We start from the raw sequence: 23373 nt of genomic DNA, 5'->3' as shown, positions 1-23373 counted from the left end.
AAGAAGGACTGGTCATGCATTTTGTTACCTAACAGGAGCTTGGAGTCAAATTTCAGTCCCTAAAATGTCATGTGATTGATCATCCCCTGGGCATTAGAGAGAAGCAGGCACATCCTTGACAGCCTTTAGCCCCAGAGCATAGCCTCTGGAGTGAACAGCTCTGGGTCACATCTATAGATATAAGCACAGGAGGAGCAACCTGTGGTCGGAGGCTTAGAGACGCTGGCCATGAGCCATCTCCAGCACCAGAGTGGGCAGAGTCTAATGACTAGATCCCGATAGCCTTCCTAGACGCAGCGTGGGCCTGGAAGCTTGAGGAAGACAACTGTGGCTAGCGTTTCCCAGGGGCTTTCTGATTTAAGCACTTGAGAAGTTGTAAAGAACCAGTTCCTGTGTTTCCCTAACTCCAAGACCCTCCCCCTAAAGAAATCAAGGAGAGAGAAGCATAAAAACTGCACTTTAATGATACAGAAACAGTACATGGTACATCTCTTCTCACAGCAGCACTCCACTCCTCTCCAAGGTTTACAAAATTAAGGCTAAACTGGAGCATTCTGATAGCAAGGGATTGCTTTACATGATGCTATTCATGTTTTCATAAACAAAAGGATGTTCTTCAGGAAAAAAAGAATGTTGAACAAGGTACCAGAAAAGGAACTGGAACACATATTGTGCTCCTTTGGGTCAGCTTGATAGTAACCACCTCCCTGGAGAGTACCAGGGAGATATTTTATATATATATATATATATATATATATATATATAATGAATGTTTGGTTCTGGTATGAGGGAGACTTTCCAGAGTTAGCATTCCACAGTACAAAGCTATTTCATAATATGAAACCAAAGAGAGTTGTATCTCCAGTATAAATCCCTTTAGAATAACTAATGAAAGTCAACAGTGTTTAAAAGCACAGAGAACTGTGCTGAGGCCCCTGATGCCTGGAAGGATAATCTCTTCATCAACAGCCCTTTTCCCTAAATGAGAATGAGAACCAAAATACGCTGTAACAAACCCATCAGCACTGCCAGGATAGAGGTAGGGGACCCTGTGGCGCTCGAGGACCAGCACTGCTATTTAAGGCCACCAGAAAGGGCTTATCACCCACAATGCCACTGTTCACTACTGGCCAATTCTGCTTCCCACCCTCTGGCACTGCATTTGGACTCAAGAGAACCCTTTTTAGCAAGTCTAGAGTTTATAACAAGACTAAGCTATCTCCCCTAACATCTCCATCCAGGCCCCCCCACCCCCACCCAGTAAGACAACGGACAGACGCTCACACAGGAGCAAGGGAAAGCCCCTCACAGGAAGCCACGCTCTGACACCTTTGACAAGAGGGCCAATGCCCAGAGCCACAGGCTTGCCTTCCCTGATGAGCCCTGTCCTCTGCCTCCTCCAACCCTCTTTGCTCACTGGCTCCCACTATAGCAACCTCTTCTCCATCCACCCTGGTTGCACTATGGAACTAAAGAATTCTTTCACTGGTGAAGAGCTGGAATCACAAAGACCAAGGAAAGCCACCTTGTTTGCTTTTTTGTTTTTGTTTTTTAATTTGCAGGCCTCATGACCTACCTTCTCTAAGAAGGAAATCCTATTCTGACCTGTTACTGGGGGTAGGGAGTGGGGAGGGAAAATCTTCCCAAGAATTTAAATGTTTGCATTATTAAGTAGTAGAGAGAGATGAGCTCAGGGATTTTTTTCCCTACTTCTCTGGCTCCCGGAACCTGTTTCTATAGAAATAAAGTGAAAAGAAACATCTAAGTGCGTGCCACTGAACATCCTGACACTTCCGTGTATACCTACAATTACTAATCTCTCCAGCAATACAGGGGGGAGGGACACATACCAGATGCACTCCCATCAGGTCATATGTAAACGCAGATCCACACAGAGTCAGTAACCACTCCTTCACACTTACACAGAGTAACTGCCGTAGATAACACTAACAGAAGAAGGGGGTCTTTGAAGCCTTCCAGCCTTATGACTCCATAACTGCTGCTGGTCACTGTTTTCTGTGGATGAGCTTCTGAGTTGAAATTTCCTACCTCCAGCAAAAACTCAGATGTATCAGGCATGGCCTGGAACCCTGACAATTTGTACTGCTTCCCCTTATCCAACTACATATCCAACCCCTTCATCAGACAGAACAAGACACTGAAGCTCAAGAAATCGAGGTGGTGTTCAGCTACAGAGCAAGTGATGGAGAAAGAACCCGGGATTTTTGTCTCTTAGTCCTTTGCAATAAGGTTACACTAGGTTGTCTCCCAAAGTGGTCCCCAGACATGCCTGTTACCCATGCCTATGCTAAGAAGCATCAACGGTTGCTCTGGTATAGAAACTGAGCAGTAAGCTGTATGAGAGCAGGCCCCGGGTCTCTTAGGCCCCATGCCGTATGCTAGCCACCTAGCAAATGTCCCATAAATACTTGTTGGCAGTTACTCACCAGGCCAAGTACCGGGTTTTGCACTCCCAACTCAGCGCAGGAAGATGCAAACAGATGCAAGCTTATCTACCTGCTTACTAAATTGCAGTTGGGAGGGCTGCTGCTCCTAGATTTATGAAAACGCCACATTCAGACAACCAGAGAATGGACGGACACGCTCCAGAAGTCAGAGGTAAGAGGATCCCGGCCATTTACCTAAGCACTTGGCAAACATAAAATAAAAACCCTAGGCTACTCTGAGGATAAAATGCATAGGAACCACCCACAGCTGCACTACACAGATACCTTGCTCTGTTTCTCAATGCATTTTCCCAACTTAGAAAATACTTTGTGAACTGAGCTGGACTCTCTGTGAAGCTCGCCCCAGGAGCTAGACACTTTGTAGCTTTTGGATTAAAAATGTGCCTGGGCCCTTTCCTCTCCCTTGTTCATCCTCCTGACTCTCCATACATATATACAGATTTGCCTCACAGTAGAGAAATAGAATTCTTATATTTCCTATTTGTAGCTATGGCTCCTAAACCATGTTGTGAGTAAAACAATCCTACTACACTACCATCTTGATAAGGAGAAGGACACTCAAAATATTTTAAAAGGCAATTGGGAAAAACGGTACAGAAAACCTAAGATTACAAAATTAAAGTAATCCACAGGCATGAGGGCTATCTGCACCACAGGGTCCAATCCTATTGCCCCAGGGGCAAACCAGGCTCTGCTGGGACAAGGAATGAGGAGGGGCTATCCAGAGGGACAAGAAGGCATGGGAGAGAGCTCCTGCTGGCCTGTGGTCCTCAGGCCTCCCCAGCCACTGTAAGTGGGTGTTCCGCTGTGTGCCCCTACCCACCCACTACTGCTAAAGGACACAGTGCAATTTTGAGATGATCTTGCTTAAGGATTGCCTGTGGACATGGTCCTCCTCACTCACTAAGTGCCACTCCAACTTCAGAACCACTGCAAACAAGCTTTGAGTCCTCTCCTCTGAAAGCCAAGTAGCTAGTCTCTTTGCACATGGATTTTTGCCTCCATTTCTGAAGTTAAAAAAAAAAAAAAAAGCTTTCCCTCAGCCCCCTCCCCTTCACTGTTAAGCCAGGCTTGCCTATAAACAAAGACCTGACCATTCCTCAGTTAAACCTTTCAAAATCACACTACCACACTAACAGACTCATTAAATACACACTTATTACAGGGTGACTGAATTCTGGTCAGTGTGCAAGCTCAGCCCCTGTGCTCACTGTTCTCACTTGTCCCAGGATGATGAAGGCAAGGCCAGCCTATAGCTGGAGGACTTTACTGCTATCTACTCATGGCCTCTCCACCCAGTCTAGGCACTCAGCTATATAAAAGTCTGTGCACAGGATACACACTTTTCCATTGCAAAAGTACAAATATTACAAGATGGACGAGTTTTGTGTGTTGTGATTTATAAAGCTAATCCACACCAGCAAAATGGAATAATAAAACCAAGGAGTAAAGTGCCTTTAAAAATAACAGCAATATTTATAGACTCTTTTGACATTAAATCTTTTATAAAGCCATATGTTACACATATACCACCTTCTCTTTCTGTAAGGTTGACATTATTCAGAGAGACAGCCATACCACAAAACACACTCAGACAACAAGCATTCTACAGCATCCGCCATGGTCTACACACACACGCAGTCCTAAGATGACATCCGTTTTCTCCTTTGAAATCATCACTGACATTGCAGTAACATGCTGATGTGGTTGTCACTGTTTCAAGTGATACCAAATTGACACCAGAGAGTATAAGGGTCTTCAGTCAAACAAAAATATTAGTCTTATTTAAATTAAGAGAAATTCACTTAAACTAAAAATAAAATAATTTATTTACAATGAGATTTTTAAACACCTAACACATTTTTTCAGGGAAATGTTGGTGCTAACTCTGAGCCAGCTTCATTTTCTCTGGACTGTGGGTCTGTATAAGAATATATAATTTGGGGCTGGAGAGATGGCTCAGCAGTTAAGAGCACTGACTGCCCTTCCAAAGGTCCTGAGTTCAATTCCCAGCAACCACATGGTGGCTCACAACCATCTGTAATAAGATCTGATGCCCTCTTCTGGTGTGTCTGAAGACAGCTACAGTGTACTCATATAAATAAAATAAATCTTTAAAAAAAAGAATATATAATTTACTTATCACTCAGTCATTTCAGAAACCACTGCATGTTGTCCCATACTTAGGAGCCCCTACAGAAAACCTGTTCAGTAACAGTTGTTACTATGACTACGATGCTTGTTTTGTACCCTAATTCTTCAAGAACACATCAAAAATGGACATTTTATGACAGAGTCACTCATTTATCTCAAAACTAGAACAAATAAAAAATAACACCATGAAAGGAATTTCAGCATGTTCTGACCACTGCTGCAGGAACACAGAAACTCAGCAAAGTACAGACATGCAGGAAATCAGCACTTTATAGGAAAATTAACAATTAAACTCAGCACATCTTCAACAACTGGAGTAAAGGTGGACTCTTAATAAAATCATATTAAGTCTTTCTCAAGGCAATCATTAGCTACAAAAGGAAAATGATTTCATACCCTTGGTCCATAAGAAGAAATATTTATTTACATCCTCAATGGACTAAAAGAGGTTTTAGACGTCACAATTAAAATTGTATGCTTCCAAAAATATCGTATCATCAATGCAGTTAACTTAAAGTGTTAGATATTAATAAATCCATTTAGACTTCTTAAAAAATCAACACAAACATACTTCCTAGAGTGCAAAATGCTTCTTATTAAATACTTCAGGAACACAAAAGCAATTTGTTTGGAAACACAGGAATCCTTTGCTGAAGGGCCATCATCAAAAGAGACACCCATTGCCGGCAATGGGTGCCGGACAGAACCACAAACAAGCTGGAGGAAGACACAGCACTAAGGTTTGTGCTGTCTCTGCCCACTGCGGATGACCTGGTTATTTGTACAGGCTCATGGTTGGACTCTGGTACATGCACATGTATGCATCGCAAAGAAGTCTGCGCGCACAGCCTTGAATCCTTCTGGAGTCCAAAGAGTGCAGGTCCTCCAGAGACATCTTCAAGTACTCTCCCACTTCTGGGCAGGGCGTCACTTGTGGAATGTTGAAGCCATTCTGACCACCTAGAGAGAGGGGCAGTGAAATCTATTTAGGGAAGTGAATGTCTAAGTCCTTCCGGCACCCTGTCCTACCTGAACAATTCTACTATCCTAGAATTTAATGAGTACTGACTCTGAGAACTGGAAGAAAACCTTTGTTTGACTTCCAGTTTCTAGAATTATAGTCTCCTTGGCTTCTGAGAGGGTTCCACAGGCAAAAGTGAATAAAACTGGTGAAAGAACACATATTTAAGATAGGCCTGATTTGCAGGCTGCTACCCACTGTGTGCACAGTCTTGATTCCTCATACCTGCAAGTCCCTCCCATACACTAACAGCCTGACATTCTTTTCCACAAAAATTTTGCCCAGTTTTTGAAACAGTTAGTAATACACACTGCTGTTTTCCTATGTTTTAAGGACATACTTGCACACCTCTAACATGCGTTGTTTATACACGGATCAGCAGAAAGCACATTGATTACGTGTGCTTTGATGACTGGATTACAGAAAGCCTGTTTGGTTTTACTCTCCCAAGTACTTTCCCAAAAGCCATGCTGCTAATGCTAACTGGGTGAAGCATATAAACAGGAGAGGTGGGCGTGCCCCTCAGGTGTTGAAGAGCTGGGAAGAGATGGAGAACTGCTGGTCTTGTGTCTCTGGTCAAGGAGGTGCTACTAGGATCCTCTGGTTATTAGAGAGCCACACCAGAAGACCTTAGGGCCTAGAGCTTGGGAGAATACCTGTAGAAATAGGGGTTGGGGGGTTGGGTGTACTGTGACAAGTATTTTACTTCTAAAACTTTTTGAGGTCCCGACACTGAACTGTGTATTAAGAAATGACTAAGCTTCCTAGGAACAGCTCATTAGATAAAGGTTTCTTCATGAAATGGAATGCAGGAGATCAGGAAAAATGAGTTACATGCAAACCATGCAATCTTCACCACTTTAAACTTTAACTAAGACAACAGAAAAACAGGCATAATTTCTACAACTGCAGTATTCCCACTGAGCTTGGCCTACAGGTGCTCAATAAATGGCTACTACAGTGTATACAGAACTGAAAGGAAATAGATGGTAAAATCAGATCTAAAAGAAGAATCTTAGGATTTTTTTTTTTGAGGTAGGGCAAATTGAAAAAGATTCTCATTATGTACCACACACTGGCCTCTAATTCACAATCCTCTACCTCCCAAGTGCTGAGATCTTAGATAGCACTCTTTAACAAATCTGTTTAAGTGCCAAGATGTCATAACATTGTTCCTTAGTTTGGGTAGCTGAATTATGAATACAGTTCGAAGATTAAAGTCTATAGCACCATACTATTCCTTAAAGGATTTTCTCACAAACACCCTATTACTTCACCCACGTGTTCTCACTAGGAAGCACTACACCCCTAAATACAGGATGCTGACGAAGGTGGTTAATACCATCTCGATCCGCCATGCTGTCAAAGAAGAGCCAGGCAGAGTCATCTTTCCCGTACTTCACAAAAGCAACATAGTGGCTCGTTTCTATGCAGAGAACAGCAAATAACTCCATCTTCTGACAGGGGATGCAGCCGTGTCTCCAGTCCCAGTCAGGCAAGTCTTTGGGAAGTGACACTGGATGATAAGAATGATTCAACCTCCTGGGATGAAGGTGAACCTAAACGGGACCATGAAGAAAACACCACACATGAGCTAATACCATGTTTCAAGGGAGCAGACTCTAGCCACCTTCACTGAGCCCAGCTCTTATAAACACAGCCAAGTATTTCTCTCTCACACACACACACCAACAGAAGAGAGATGAGCAAGAACATTTACTATGAATGTACTTTGATTCTGAAGGGCTTTCAAGTCCAGAAATGTAGTGGACAGTCGGTCAGTAGATGACTTCTACAGGGCATGTCCACCAGGTAAGTACAGATTACCTGAGTGCTGCAGGTCTTACAGAACTGCTTGATCTTCCCAGCTGAGATGTCCGGATCGTCGTAGCACTCTCTACACTCGTACATCGCAAGTCCTCCACAGATGCGGCACTGCCTGGGAGCTACCATATGCAGAAAGGGGAGGAAGAAGTCTTTTAAAAAGTATTCTACCTGCCTGTCACGGTATCAATACCATAGTTTTTATCACAATTGCTCTGTAGTACAGCTTGGGGTCAAGGATGGTGATTCCACTAGAAGTTCTTTTATTGTTAAGAATAGTTTTCGCTATCTTATGTTTTTTGTTATTCCAGATGAATTTGCAAATTGCTCTAACTCTGTTAAGAACTGAGTTGGAATTTCAATGGGGATTACACTGAATCTGTAGATTGCTTTTAGCAAGATGGCCATCTTTATTATATTAATCCTGCCAATCCATGGGCATGGGAGATCTTTCCATCTTCTGAAATCTTCTTTGAATTCTTTCTTCAGAGACTTGAAGTTCTTGTCATACAGATCTTTCACTTGCTTAGCTAAGAGTCACATCAAGGTATTTTATATTATTTGTGACTATTGTGAAGAGTGTTATTTTCCTAATTTCCTTCTCAACCTGTTTATTCTTTGAGTAGAGGAAAGCCACTGATTTGTTTGAGCTAACTGTATATCCAGCTACTTCACTGAAGTTGTCTATCAGGTTTAGAAGTTCTTTGGTGGAATTTTTGGGGTCACTTAAGTATACTATCATATTATCTGCAAATAGTGATATTCTGACTTCTTCCTTTCCAATTTGTATCCCTGTGACCTCCTTTTGTTGTCTAATTGCTCTGGCTAGGACTTCGAGTACTATATTGAATAGATAGGGAGAGAGTAGGCAGCCTTGTCTAGTCCCTACTTTTAATGGGATTGCTTCAAGTTTCTCACCATTTAGTTTGATGATGGCTACTTGTTTGCTGTATATTGTTTTTACTATGTTTAGGTATGGGCCTTGAATTCCTGATCTTTCCAAGACTTTTATCATGAAGGGTGTTGGATTTTGTCAAATGCTTTCTCAACATCTAATGAAATGATCATATGGTTTTTGTCTTTCAGTTTGTTTATATAGTGGATTACATTGATGGATTTCCTTATATTGAACCATTCCTGCATCTCTGGGACGAAGCCTCCTTGATCATGATGGTTGATTGTCTTGATGTGTTCTTGGAATCGGTTTGCAAGAATTTTATTGAGTAATTTTGCATCGATATTCATTAGAGAAATTGGTCTGAGGTTCTCTTTCTTTGTTGGGTCTTTGTGTAGTTTAGGTATTAGAGTAATTGTGGCTTCATAGAACGAGTTGGGTAGAGCGCCTTCTGTGTCTATTTGTGGAATAGTTTGAGGAGTACTGGGATTAAGTCTTCTTTGCAGGTCTGAGAGAACTCTGCACTAAGCGGGAGTGGGTGGGTTGGTGAGCAGGGGGAGTGGGGGAGGGACTGGGAGTGGGTGGGTTGGTGAGCAGGGGAGTGGGGGAGGGACTGGGGGTTTTCGGAGGGGAAACCAGGAAACTGGATAACATTTGAAATGTAAATAAAGAGAATATCAAGTTTTAAAAAAAAAAGCAGGCAGAGAAAAATAAATTATGAAGCCGCAAACAATGACCCAAACACTGCTAATTTCTCATTAGAGGCTATGCCAGCCAGCCAGGGGTAGTGTGAAAGGCAGCAAATCCTGTGAACATAGCATTCTGTGCTCAGTGAAACAGTCCTTCAAGATGGATGGCAAATGTCAAGTGACTAAATAAGATGTGCTGGGGTGAGGTGGGGCGTGATGCTCGGAGAGGGCAAGCTCTCCCTTCTCAGAGGAGAAGGGGAGAGCAGGGGGAGAGAGGGAGGATCTATGTGTGTGAAGGGGCACTGGGAGGAGGGGGCTGATATTGGAGTGTAAAGTGAATAAATAAATTAAATGAAAAAAAAAAGGTATTCTGTCACTAAAAATGCTCTGGGGGTGGGGAGGCCTAGCCCCCTTCTGATCCTTTTAAAATTTCATTTGGATTTCCTGTGTTTTTTATTTTTAGGATTTTTTTTCAAATAACCATTTTTGATAGCCTATTCTAAGACTGTTTCTCTGGTCATAAAATACCCAAGAGATATAAAGAAAGTATAAAGAAAACTGATAGCACCTATGAGCTTAGTCAGCAAGAGAAATGCACTATTATTATTATTATAAACTTTCTCTAACACTTGTATGTCTGCATATCTATATACCTGCGTGCGTCCAGTGCATGTGCATTTCACGCATGTCTCCCATTCAGTCTCACAATGCACTTTCCTTCCACTTACAATGGTTTCCATGTATGTTGTCCTCATACTCATGTGTTTAATGGTAGTAGCTGTAAGAATAGTCCAATCAACCTCTGGCCTCTCACTAACATTTACTTGTCTCTACTTTCTTATCATATAATGATAAGTGATTTTGCATTTAAATTGTTTTTACCTCTTCTCTTTTCAGAATAAATTCTCAGCACTCAAATTATTGGCTTAATATGTCCAAGCTCTTCAGGTACTGCACTGCGTGTCAAAGTACTATATCCACAACCAATGTGACTATTTCTAAAACAAACAAACTAAGGACTATAACTTACTGTCTTCAAGTAAATCTGTTATATTTAATTCCAGGGAAGGAAAAATTTTTTTAAATAGTTTAAAGTCTTTTCCAAACCGAGGCATCTGGATAATCAAGCATGATGGTGCCTAAAAATAATAAAAATAATAGTGTTATTGATAACAATAACAACAACAATAACAGATACATCGCTTTAGAAATCACAGTCCTACAGGGCTGGGCCTCCTCAGCTTAGAATAGTAGCATGCCCACACCTTTGAGTCTCGTCTCCTGCACTAAGGGAAAAAACTGCAAAAACAAGTTTCCCTCTGAAACTGAAGCAGTCACAGCTGTCAAACCCAGCAGTAGTTTCAGCACTGCGCTGTTGGCCCACATGTGAATGTGCAGTGTGGACACAGAGCAGCAGTGAGCTACAGGATCTCCTGACTTTCCTGTCAGACGTCATCACAGAAGATGCTACCTATACATCAGCAAAGTAAGTGAGATGAACAAACGTTCCAGCAACAGACCACGGCATGCACTACGGAAACCATCCATTCAGGTAAAAGACAGTCTTCTATTACATTCATTAACAAACCCACACAGAAGATTTCACTGGCATTTTATCTTTAACAAAGGGAGAAAAATAGCATTACCTTCTAAATGTTTAGATACGATGCTTGGGTAAAATGACAACTAAAAACATAAACATGTATATGTATATGCATACCTTTGGCACTAAGCACCTTTAAAGGTCTTCAGGTTAAACACTAGATTTCCCCCCCACTTTGCACCTAAATCCAAAACATTTCAACTTAAGCTAAAGAGCTTTCTTAAAAAAGAACAAAGTTGGAACATAATTTTTTGTGTGGGTTTTCTTAACAGGGTGAGTGAGAGCTGGGTGTGGTTGAGCAGGGCAGCACTCAGGGTAGTATGTACAAGCCCTGAGTTTAACATCCCCCTTCTGACCACTGCTAAGAAATAAAACAACAACAAGAAAACAGTCAGAATCACTAACCTCTGCAAATTTCAGGTTGCTGTTGATAAAAGACCATTCTAATAACTGCTGAATTGTGGGTACTCCAACTTTCTCATTTTTTTCCATAAAAATTTGATAGAAGTTACAGTCTTGAACTTTTTGACCTGCTGATCTAAGAGTATCAAAAAGAAACGTACATAAGCTATCCACATACGCTAAATGATTGAATCACAATATCCAGCCAGCTGGCAGGACCTGAGACTATAATACCATGATCAGATGTGCAGCTCTGCACCATCCAAAGCCAGGTGAAAGACAATGATTTGGATGAGATAATTAAACGCACTATGCAGAAGACCTCATAAATTATTCACAAGTTCTCTCTGTGATCACAAGAAAAATGTATAGACTAATATCCCAGTCAAGAAACACTATGTGAGGGCTGGTGAGATGGCTCAGTGGGTAAGAGCACCTGACAGCTCTTAGCTCTTCCAAAGGTCCGGAGTTCAAATCCCAGCAACCACATGGTGGCTCACAACCATCCATAATGATCTGACGCATCTGGTGTGTCTGAAGACAGCGACAGTGTACTTACATATAATAAATAAATAAATCTTAAAAAAAAAAAGAAACACTATGTGAGCAATAATCAGTTCGATTTCTCTCTCCAGATCTAGAAAGCAGCAATCTGCTTTTAATGATTACAGTGAATGCTTAAATGGCTCAATGACAGACTCTTACACTGTCTAGATCAACTTCTTTTTACTCCCTAAAATAAAGGCCCTAAGAGGTACAGAAGGACAATTTTCTAGCAAGCTAAGCAGGACAAGGTGTGAAACCCAGGGACCCTAACAACTGTCCTCCAGCCTTGTAGCTACCAAGTCTTTAGATGGTCACCCACTGACCTGACAAATACCACATAAAAGTCTACAAATTCCCATCACAGTGAACACTGTAACATCTCCCATCCCTTAAAATCTTAGTCGTAATTCTTAAAACTAACACTACTAAGAGGTTTTATTTTTAATCTTTCAGTACTATTTATCTTTTTTTTTTTTTTTAAACAATAGTGTCTGGGCTAGAAATACACACTGGAGCTCTTCTCAACCATAAAGAACAAAATATATCAGTCATAGAAAAATGAATGCAACTGGAAATAATCATATTAAACAAATTAAAGCAATACTATAAAGAGAAACAATGTGTTTTCTCTCATTTATGGTTCCTAGATTTTACATAAATTTGGACAAAGCATTTATTTGTATATGACATGAATGTATTTATTATGAAGCTATCTAGGGAACAAAGGGACTATCAGGAAGAAGACACAAAAAGGGTCGGGAAGGGATGGAGGTATAGGGGGAAGCACACTAAACATACAATATGAAATTTTTAGAAACTGATAAAAAAAATTAAGTAACTTTCTGGCTTGAGTTTTAGAAGTCTGAAAGAACCTACAGAATCATAACAAAGCTGTGAAGCTGTACCAAACCATGCTAGTTGGGTTGTACATTCTCCACTAGGGACAAGCCAAGAGCACAGGGATATCAATTTGGTAACTTTTAAAAAATGGACATCTACATCTTACAAATATTAAAATAGAAACTCATGGGTTGCAGTGGTTTGGGTCTGCCTTTGTGGTGCAGACCACAGTAGGTGGGTCCTGAAGTCCTGTACTCACGCATCTGAGAATACCCAGATCCTGCAGCTCCATGGGGAGCATGCAGCTCATGATGTCATCACTGGTGCTACAAGGAGCTTGGATGGCCCTGCCTTAGTGGCCATAGTACTTGTGTCTTCTGGCTTTAGTCAGACCTTTTCTTGCTCTGTCCCCCAACTCCTGCTTTTGGGAATGAGAAGCCTCCCCTGCATCACTATAAGCTGAGGTAGGAAACTTGTTTATTCATTTTTTTTCAGGGGCTCACAGTTAAAAAGACTATACACTTGAACAGTATTTGAACAGTGTTGGAACTATTAAAGCTTTTGAAGACTTCTGAAGTTAGAATGAATGTATCCTGCATTAAAGACGGCCAAAAGCCCACAGGGATGAGAAGTAAAAAGTAATAGCTTTAAAATTGTATGTTTGGGCTGGAGAAAGAGTTCATCCTTTAAAAGACAAAAAAAAAAAAAAAAATCAAAAACAAAAAAATCTAAGGCTCACAACCGAAAGTGGCAAGAAATGTCTGAGCAGTTAGGACAACACACTGCTCTTTCAGAGGCCCAGAGCTCAGTTCCCAAAACCCACAAGAGGGAGTTTGTAACTCCTGCTTCAGATGGTCCTACATCTTCTTCTGGCCTCTGTAGATACTGCAGTCACACATATAATTTAAAAATAAAATTTAAATTATTTTTAAATGAATAGGTGTGGCCTTGTTGGAGGAATGTACCACTGTGTAGTTGGGTTTGAGAGCTCCTAGTGCCTAAGTTCCACTAGGTGTAGAAGAGAGCCTCCTCCTGGCTGCCTGCCTTCGGATCAAGATGTAGAACTCTCAGCTTCCTCTCCAGCACCATCTGCCTGGATGCTGCCATGCTCCCACCATGATGACTGAACCTCTGACACTGTAAGCCAGCCCCAACTGAATGTTGTCCTTATGAGAGTTGCCCTGGTCATGGTGTCCCTTCATAGCAGTGACATCCTAACTAAGACAGTATTCAGCCCCCTATTAGCTGGCCTCCCTTATAAAGACAAGAATGGCACTTGGGAGAATAAGAAGAACTCAAAATACCATCTTACAGTCTTTAGGAAAGAGTTGGTGGAATTATGAACAGGTTGCTTGGAAGTGTGAGGGGGAGGGTAAAGAATTGCCCAGGTGCCTTTCCCAATTCCAGAAAGGCCTTCACACTCTGAACAGTATCTGACACTTTCTTACTTCTGAGAATTACTGCAGTATTCAACTTATATTAAACCTGGGAAGTCTTGATGTCTCTTAGATATGGCTAGACTAAGGGGAAAAATTTAAAAACGATTTTAAGCATTCTTAGTTTATTTCACTAAAAGACAAACAGGCTATTCTTCTCTTGAAGTCCCTTCTTTCTCAGGAGTTTTTTTCTTGCTTTTCCTTAATAAATCTATGTTTATTCTAAAAAAAAAACCTTTTAAAGGAGTCTCAGTATGGTGGCATATGCATTTAATATAAGTACTCAGGAAACAGGCAGATGAGACCAGCCTGGTCTACACAGCATGTTACAGGCTAGCCATGGAGAGACTCTAAGGCCACATTTCAGGATAAAACAAATACAAAACTTAAAAGATGAAAAAAAAAAAAAAAGAAAAGAAAAAAAACCTGACATTTTCTTCCCAAACTACCTACCAGATGTCCTATATCATATCTTTTCTTTCAATACCACTAAGTTTCCTATTCAAGTTTATTAATAAATACTTCCAATTATATACTATTTTAATGTCTATTGTTTTTCCTTCACAAATTATAATCCTTTTTTTTTTTAATAAAAGAATCCTACACCTATGGTAGCCAGGAGAGCTGGCCCTGGAGTCATGAAAGCAAGCGAGCTGGCCCTGCCACTCACTGGTGCAGCACTTAGGAGTGTGGCCCCTACCTCCCCTGGTCAACACAGTAGTGCTGCCCCTGGTCAGTGGTGGGGTTTGGGGAGAAGCAGCATGGGTGAGCCAGCCCTAAGGCCAAGAGTGTGGGAGAGCTGGCCCTACCACTCATCTATTGTAGGGCAGTGAGGGTGCAGGGGTGATGCCCTCCTCCGCCCCTCACCATCTACAGTAGTAGGAGAGCTGACCACAAGGGCATGAGAGGAAGAGAGCTAACCCTGATGGTGAAGGCTCTGGTGGGCCGGCCCTTAGGATGTGAAAGCTTCACAGGCTGCAGCACTTGGCAGAGTGGGCCCAGCCCCCTGACTGGGCATCAAGGAGAAGCTGACTCTGGAGGTGTGGGTGTGACTGAGCAGGCCCCGAGGGAGGGCAGGAGAGCAGGAGAGCAGGAGAGCTGACCCTTCCTCCTGCTAAAGGCGGTACTGGGTGGCCTAGCCTGGGCAGTGCTGGAGAGCTCATCCTAGTGGCGTGGATAAGTGAGAGGCAGTGTGTTGACTAGCTCAGCTACCACCCAGGTCCAGATCCAGGGCTCTGAGTTGGCCCACCTCAAAATCTATGTCATCCGCAAATGGGACACATGAAAGGGCCAGTCCTGATGATCCAGAGTTGCAGGATCTCTGGGAAACAAAGCAACAACAGGACAACCAGGAGGTGTCCCGATGAGCTCCAATATTGATGGTGTCACAGAAGCCTAGAGTTCATGAACCAGACCAGTGACTCGCTTCAATGAACATTTGCAAGTGAAGATGTGTGGACAGAGGGGTACACTGTGGGTCACACTGTCGCACACGACAGCTTCCACGATGAGATGGTTTCTACGCTTTGTTTTGCTCTGTCCGTATGGTTCTTTTTTGTTTTTTATTTTGGCAGGGGAAGGTTGCCAGGGGCTGGGGAGATGGGCAGGCTTAGGGTGTATGATGTGAAACTCACAAAGAATCAATAAAAAGTTTAAAAAAAAAACCTGACGGCATTTTTACCCACTTCATTTTGTAGAAAACTCTAAAATCATTTTCTTGAGTTTCAAAGAAAGGACAATAAGTTGGATTCTGTCAAAATGCAAGTTATTTTGAAAAAAAAAAAAAAAACCTAACATGTTTAATTAATTAATCTTTCTCACTAACCAAATCTACCTTTTAGCTTAGTGTAAATCTTTTTTAACTCTACTTTTAAAAACTTGATTGCTGCCTATTTTTCTTTCCTAGAACATAAAATTTTCAATTTTCTATATGCTTGAAGGAATAAAAAAATGTTACTGACATTTCCATGATTACTTTTTAAATGGCCGGATTATAAACTCTTTTGTTAATTCTCTTTGATTTTCTAGGCACACAGAAAGCTAAGGCAGCCCTGACTTGCTGTTAAGTGTGTACACTCAATGTCGTTTGTTAGAAGCTCCTAAGCAGCACCACACTTTCACTGTGCACTTTCCTTGTTCCCACAAACCGTTTAGCATTGGTTCAAAGTGCATCACTGAGACAGAGGTAAGAGAACTAACTCGGCAGTGTTGGGATCTTAAGGAAGTAGACAGAACGAATACTCCTAACATTTTCAACAGAGAAACCAAGATTGAAATCGAGAGGGGTCTACCACTGCGACCTCTCAAATGACCTGGAAAGTGCTGACATTTAGAATATCTCATTAAGAACTATACCACATCTGGCATGGTGATTCCACCAGAGGTTCTGAGATTCCTCCTCACACCAGTCAGAATGGCTAAGATCAAAAATTCAGGTGACAGCAGATGCTGGCGGGGATGTGGAGAAAGAGGAACACTCCTCCATTGTTGGTGGGATTGCAAGCTTGTACAACCACTCTGGAAATCAGTCTGGCGGTTCCTCAGAAAACTGGACATAGTACTACCGGAGGATCCAGCAATACCTCTTCTGGGCATATATCCAGAAGATGTCCCAACTGGTAAGAAGGACACATGCTCCACTATGTTCATAGCAGCCCTATTTATAATAGCCAGAAGCTGGAAAGAACCCAGATGTCCCTCAACAGAGGAATGGATACAGAAATTATGGTACATTTACACAATGGAGTACTACTCAGCTATTAAAAAGAATGAATTTATGAAATTCCTAGCCAAATGGATGGACCTGGAGGGCATCATCTTGAGTGAGGTAACACAATCACAAAGGAACTCACACAATATGTATTCACTGATAAGTGGATATTAGCCCAAAACTTAGGATACCCAAGATATAAGATACAATTTGCTAAACGCATGAAACTCAAGAAGAATGAAGACCAAAATGTGGACACTGTGCCCCTTCTTAGAATTGGGAACAAAACACCCATGGAAGGAGTTACAGAGACAAAGTTTGGAGCTGTGATGAAAGGATGGACCATCTAGAGACTGCCGTATCCAGGGATCCATCCCATAATCAGCTTCTAAAAGCTGACACCATTGCATACACTAGCAAGATTTTACTGAAAGGACCCAAAGATAGCTGTCTCTTGTGAGACTATGCAGGGGCCTAGCAAACACAGGAGTGGATGCTCACAGTCAGCTATTGGATGTATCACAGGGCTCCCAATAGAGAAGCTAGAGAAAGTACCCAAGGAGCTAAAGGGATCTGCAACCCTATAGTTGGAACAACATGATGAACTAACCAGTACCCCGGAGCTCTTGTCTCTAGCTGCATATGTATCGAAAGATGGCCTAGTCGGCCATCACTGGAAAGAGAGGCCCATTGGACTTGCAAACTTTATATGCCCCAATATAGGGGAATGCCAGAGCCAAAAGAATGGGAATGGGAGGGTAGGGAAGTGGGGGGTGGTATGGGGGACTTTTGGGATAGCATTGGAAATGTAATTGAGGAAAATATGTAATAAAAAAAAAAAAAAAAAGAACTATACCACAGTAAACTCAGGTAATACTTTCAACAGAGAGAACGAAGAGATCAAGTTACTAAACAGAGAACTAGAGAGCTATTTTAAAGCTAACTGAGCTCTGTAAGTAACGGGAAGTAAAAAAACAAACAAACAAACAAACAAACAAACAAAAAAACCCAAAAAACAAAAAAACCCACAACATTCTCAGGTGGTTTTTTTTTTTTCTTTTTTTTTTAAATTCAATTAGAATAAGATTCTCTTTAAAAGCTTATTAACTGAGCTTCCAAAAATATTCATATTCAATTGCATAAGTAAATAAGTTGTGGGCACATCTTCACTAGGGCTAATTCAAAGGGCAGGTTCACCTTGTGCTCTGCAAGTGTAGCTCAGGGAAACGGTGGCAGCTAAGGAAACCCACATCTGTCCTTACAATGCTTAACTACACTCAGATAACACTGAGGAGTATCAGCAGGGATTTCATTCCTACTGAGGGATGGCAGTGGAAAAGAAGACCTACTTCCCAGTGCTTCTAGACAGCTTGAAAGTTACCTTATTTTTAACAATGGTTCAACCCTTAAAATATCATGAAACAGGATATTTAAAAATTCTTCAGGATCTAGGAGAAAATTAAAAATTCAAATAAATCACAGGCAAAAGTTAAAGGCATTATATTCTGTATGACAAACATATTTCTACACTGAACTTAATTTCATTCCTTCAAAATTATTTTAATTAAAAGTTTAGTATTTTCAAACTTTCCTAATAAGGGAAAAACCTTTATTTACAGGTTATAATAAAATGTTACTTTTCCATTTTGTTGTCATGTTGTCCCATTTAGCAGAATATATTCATTTACACATAGTAAGAACATTTTTATGTCTTTTGGAGGATTTCAGTAGACTACCACCTAAAATAAACCCTATTTTTCCTTCTATTTAAGTAATTATCATGTGTATAAATGTCACAGCTGACTACATTAACCCTGTTAACATACTCAAAGACAGAAGTTGGATCTGAGAAATTGTCTAGTTGTGAGTAGACAGAAAGGCTGTCCACCTCTTCCACAGCTCTGTTCAACTAGAAGCGTAGGTGGGGGAGTTGAGTGGCTCAGGACAGCCCTCACCACAGGAGGAGAGGCAACTCCAAACACCACTGCTGGCGGCGGCAGGGACTTCAGTCGTCTACTGTAGGTCACCCGCTTTCTTAATTACTACACATCACAGCTACTTTGGAAGAGAAGAATCACTTCCAACACCAGGAGAAATTTGCATGTCACATAGAAAAAAAATTTTCATTTATTTTTGCAGTGCTAGAAATCAAACCCAGGGTCTCTTGCATACTCTACCACTGAGATATATATCCATAGCCCTCTCAAATAATTTTAATTTAAGATTAACCCTTTAAGTAAAACAGACATACTTCAGGATATAATTTAACATATTGTTTAGCAACATAAATTAATAAATTAGAAAAGTCACCTTTTTCTTCAGAGGTAAAGCCTGATGCAGCCTCAACTTTTTCAAGTATTTTCCTCAGTTTCATAATCTTTGTGGCACATACATATCCATATCTATATTGATAAAAATGAATTAATAGATACTGGCATAGTGAATTATATGACATATCTTAATAATCAAATACTTTTCATAAAATTCTAACATGTGAAACGAATCAATAGACTAGGCAGCTATTTTTAAAAGCACAATTGCAGGCTTCTTACTAAACTTCAGAAAGTGAAAGACTGAGATCCAGAATGGCACCTCCAAAATAACATGCACTAATACAACTCTAAAATATTTTAAAAGTCTTGGTGAATGGTTTTTAATCAGTAACATTTTCTTATTATTAAAATATTTATTTTATAAAATAGAATGTCCACATTTTAGAAAAATCACTTTAACATATAGGATAAGAGATATGAAAAAGGGGAACTAACGATATACTAATAATCTAAAGTCTGCAATCAAACCAGTCAACATAATTAAGAAATTCTCTTTGTTTGATTATGGAGACTATGGGCTTAACGGAGCAAGTCAGAGCCAGCTGAGCACTAATCGTGTACTTGCTTTTGAGAGTGCTAGTCACTCACTTGTTAATAAATACCTATGACTCACGTAAAAATGTTTGCCACTGGGAATACAAAAGGAAAATTAAGCAAACAAACAAATAAACAAAAACCACCAACAAAAAAATCTGCTTTTGGGAACTTGCAATAAAGCAAAATCTGTGTCCAAACAACAGGTGTTAAGTTTGCAGACACCAGAAATATATCTCAAATTTCTGAGCTCAACTGATCTTGCCTTAGTCTCTTGAGCCAGCAAGTGCTGCGATTACAGGTGTATACCACCATGTTCGGCAAGACACATCCTGACCTCACAGGCCATCTGACAATCTCTTGGCATAGAGTGAGTGACAAAGTAGGCTAACTACAATTCCGGACTGCTTGAACAATATGATGCGAAGAATATTAAGTCTCTTACGGAAAGGCTTACAGTGTTTTACAAAGAAGGAAGGCTATAATACACCTTGTTATTGATTTGACCTCTACTGGTAGTACCATTTATATAGTGAAAGAAAAATCTGAGAGGTTAAAATTTGCATAAGACAAAATAATTAATGTGAAAATCAAAGCACATATTCATTTTAAAGGGTAAAATGATTACAGAATTTAGGGAAAACAAGTATCTAAATAGAGAAATTTATTCCTTTACTTTCTTAGTTATGTGACACAGTAGGACATCTAAAATATTCCTTTAATTTACATACTTTGTTATTTTTTAAATATATTAAATTAATCTTTATTTTTATTGTTAAGAAAAGTATATAACAAAATTCAAATTGATCATAACTGGCCTTTAAATTGCGTAGCTTGTTCTCTGTCTTCCTGACCTACTAGTTTCATGATCATTGCATGACTTAACTCTTCATCACTTAACCATCTGTGATGTTAACACACATCACCAACATCACATACCAAAGTCTTCCCACATCATCTTCTGCACATTTACAACTCACCTTAGTAAAGAAGTAAAGGAAGACACAAAAATATTCTTTTAAACAAACACCATATTACTATAATACACCTCATCTGCTTTTAGTACAGTGTTATTACTAACTTATAATACATGCTACCAAATGATTCACATCATTTCATAGAATATACTTACTACATACACTGAAATAAACAAAGCAGAAGACTAAAGGTTTTAAAAAGTCAATACTTCATGAGAATCAATTTCTATTCATCTTTTTTTTACTACATGAGCACACAGCAAGAATTACTACACAAGAAAATAGCAAACAGAATGCAAACTGAAGACAAAACACATCTTGTACTTACATTCTCAGAGGATTGACTATCTCTGTCCTCAGTAGCTCCTGAGTCTCACTGTAATACTCTATATCATTCTTCTCTTTGGGTCTAAGTAACACAGTGTCCAGGGCAGAACTAAAAGCAAATAAGCTACAAAACAAAAAGAATATTTTCCTCATGCGATAAATATATTGATATTTGAGAAAATTCTTAAAGGAGTCAGAAGAGAAAGAGGAACAATGCATAGGGAAGTAATGGCATAAGAATTCATGTGTCAAGACAGCAGAGGTCTGTGTTCAGCAATTAGTGGGCCCACAGAACCTGAAGTTCCCAACCACAAACACAGGGTAAAGACATGCAAGGGAATGTTTTGAGAAAAGCTTGTTTACATAGTCAAGAAGAGCCTGGAAATCAGCCCTCCCTCTCTTTCCTTCCTTCTTCCCTCCCCCCTTCTCCACTTCCTCCCTCTCTCTCTCCCCATCCTCTCGTTCCCCCTCTCTCTCACACACAGACAACATGGGGAGAAAGTTGGAGGCTACTAGTTAGGACAAATACATCTTGTTCTCCTGAGGCATGTGCTTCTATAAAATAACTTGTGAGTGACTAGCAGCAGAAACTTACTAGTATCAAAAAATATAACATTTGGCTTAAACAGATTTTTATCAGGAAATCTAAAGAATATAATAGCAATACTACAAGGTTTGTTTAATCACAAGTATTACACCAACAAAAAGACCCCCAGCCTTTATTCTGCTCTCTGCTTTTGAAATCTTACCATCCCTGCTAACCCCCTCGCTCTTGTGCACAGTTTACAGAGCAGAGCTGGCAGAGCCTCTTAGTTTAATTGCAGTGCACAATCCTTAAGGCCACAGATTCATGGTTCAATCTTCAGAGTTTAATGTTCCCTGTATTATTCACTCCACTTTAGGAAAGACGACACAAAGGATGGCAACAGTGATCCCATGGGAAATAATTTTTAATATAAAGAATTTCCATGATCACATCGATATACTAAAGTATACACATACAATGCCAACAGTTTACTGCCAGTTACTTGGCTCATTCAATTGCAGTCTACTACATTGAAAGCAGATGCCCTCATCACATCTGTTCACGGATTAGCTTTTAAAATCTATAAATAAGATATAAAATTTGTTAACTGTCAAGGACTAAATCTTATGATCTTTCTTAACTCCCAGTCAGTTTCTCTACTCAAAGGCACCTCCTTTCAGACACACACACACACACACACACACACACACGTCCCTTCCCCCAGTAAGGCACTATCTACACTTACTGCAGAAAATGTGAACTTACCAGAATAAAGTTGAGTCTAAGTAACAAGAATTGTAATGGCCCTGGATGCCTTTCTTCTTTCCAATCATTATCTCTAAACCTTCCTTTTCCATTTTAGGTGGAGTATTTTCTTCTACTACTTCACTTAAATAGCCCCCAAATGCTGAAAAGATAAAAAATGAAAATAATTATTTTAAACCATGATAGTATATATTCATATGCACTGCATGTATATATGTCATCGTTTAAAATACATTTGGACATCCTGTGCAAATTTTTTCAACCTTTAGTTAACTGTTAGTTATCTGGGCTTATAAAAATGCTATTATTCACTTGCAACATTGCTTCCTTCAGATAGAACTTAGAAAATTAAGTCAATTAAGCACCTGTCAAATAAATACTTTGTTACTTGTCCAAAATGTTTCATTTTCAAGTGTGAAAAGAAATCAAAAATTTCAAAATTACTCTTCAACATTTAGAAAAATGTTTTTCATCAAGATGGTTTCCCTATTTACCCCTGCTTGACGCTCACTATTGTCCAGAACTGGGAAAGGCCAGCATCAGAAAGCTGAAGACAAGTGGTGACAAGAGCCATCCTCCACCTGTCAAACTGATTATGTCCTCAGACTGTAACAGATTTCTTCATAGAATACCCTGAATGAGGTGCTTAAATAAGATGGTGAGGGGGACATTAATACTAAAAAGACCACATTTTCATTTCTACTACCTATATTGCCAAAAATTAAATGTCTATAATCACTACAAGAGAAGAAAACAAAACAAACTACTACTTTTCCTTCTTTAGATCCTAAGCATTTTCCCTGACTAACACTTTTTTAATGTGTCTCCTCTTAGGACAACTTTCTTATGCACCATGTTACAATCTTTAACAATCACTTAAACACTGTTATCCTGAGATACTGAAAAGCAGCATGAGACAGTCATTCCAGATGGGTAAATAAATTAAAAGTATCCAAGTACCTAAAGAGTTACACCTTTCAATCTGATTGGAAACAGGCTGCAAGGATGCAAACCTAGAGTCCGGTCTGCAGCTCTTCAGTTTCACAAACAGTGCCTTCTTCAGGGCACACGTGAAATAGCGCGTGCCCCTGAAAGTTCCATCTGTACAGCCTGCGCATTCATCTTCCTGAAAAAGAAAGTCTTCTTCGGTATGTGTTACACTGCACCTTGCAGAAGGAGTGGGGAAGAACTTAACCCTGTGTCTGAATTCCTTCATCAAATCTGTGCTGAATAGAAGAGCATCAAGGAAAGGGACTGACTGACTGACTAGGGAGTGGTTTAAGAAGACAATTCTTTAGCCCACCAGGAAGTACTGCATGCATT

At 40.2% G+C, this 23373-nt stretch overlaps 1 protein-coding gene across 8 annotated transcripts in view; it reads right to left on the bottom strand.

Annotated features, from left to right (window-relative positions):
• Positions 1-440: 440 nt before the first annotated feature.
• Positions 441-23373, bottom strand: part of Cyld (CYLD lysine 63 deubiquitinase) — a 55927-nt gene continuing 32994 nt past the window's right edge. For 7 of the 8 annotated variants that reach the window (XM_029480370.1, XM_021169542.2, XM_029480372.1 and 4 more), the window contains 10 exons: positions 23011-23176; positions 22051-22192; positions 20761-20883; positions 18899-18990; positions 17970-18036; positions 11060-11192; positions 10082-10190; positions 7471-7589; positions 6986-7202; positions 441-5582 (listed from right to left, as the gene is read on the bottom strand). In XM_029480370.1, coding sequence (XP_029336230.1) covers positions 5398-5582; positions 6986-7202; positions 7471-7589; positions 10082-10190; positions 11060-11192; positions 17970-18036; positions 18899-18990; positions 20761-20883; positions 22051-22192; positions 23011-23176 — 1353 coding nt within the window. In that variant the 3' untranslated portion in view covers positions 441-5397. The remainder of the gene's footprint in view (positions 5583-6985; positions 7203-7470; positions 7590-10081; positions 10191-11059; positions 11193-17969; positions 18037-18898; positions 18991-20760; positions 20884-22050; positions 22193-23010; positions 23177-23373) is intronic. The other variant, XM_029480376.1, reaches the window with a different exon arrangement.

Source organism: Mus caroli, chromosome 8 (genome assembly GCF_900094665.2).
Source record: "Mus caroli chromosome 8, CAROLI_EIJ_v1.1, whole genome shotgun sequence".
Taxonomy (NCBI): Eukaryota; Metazoa; Chordata; class Mammalia; order Rodentia; family Muridae; genus Mus; species Mus caroli.
Note: the sequence above shows the minus strand (reverse complement) of the source record. Positions and strands in the feature narration are given on the sequence as shown.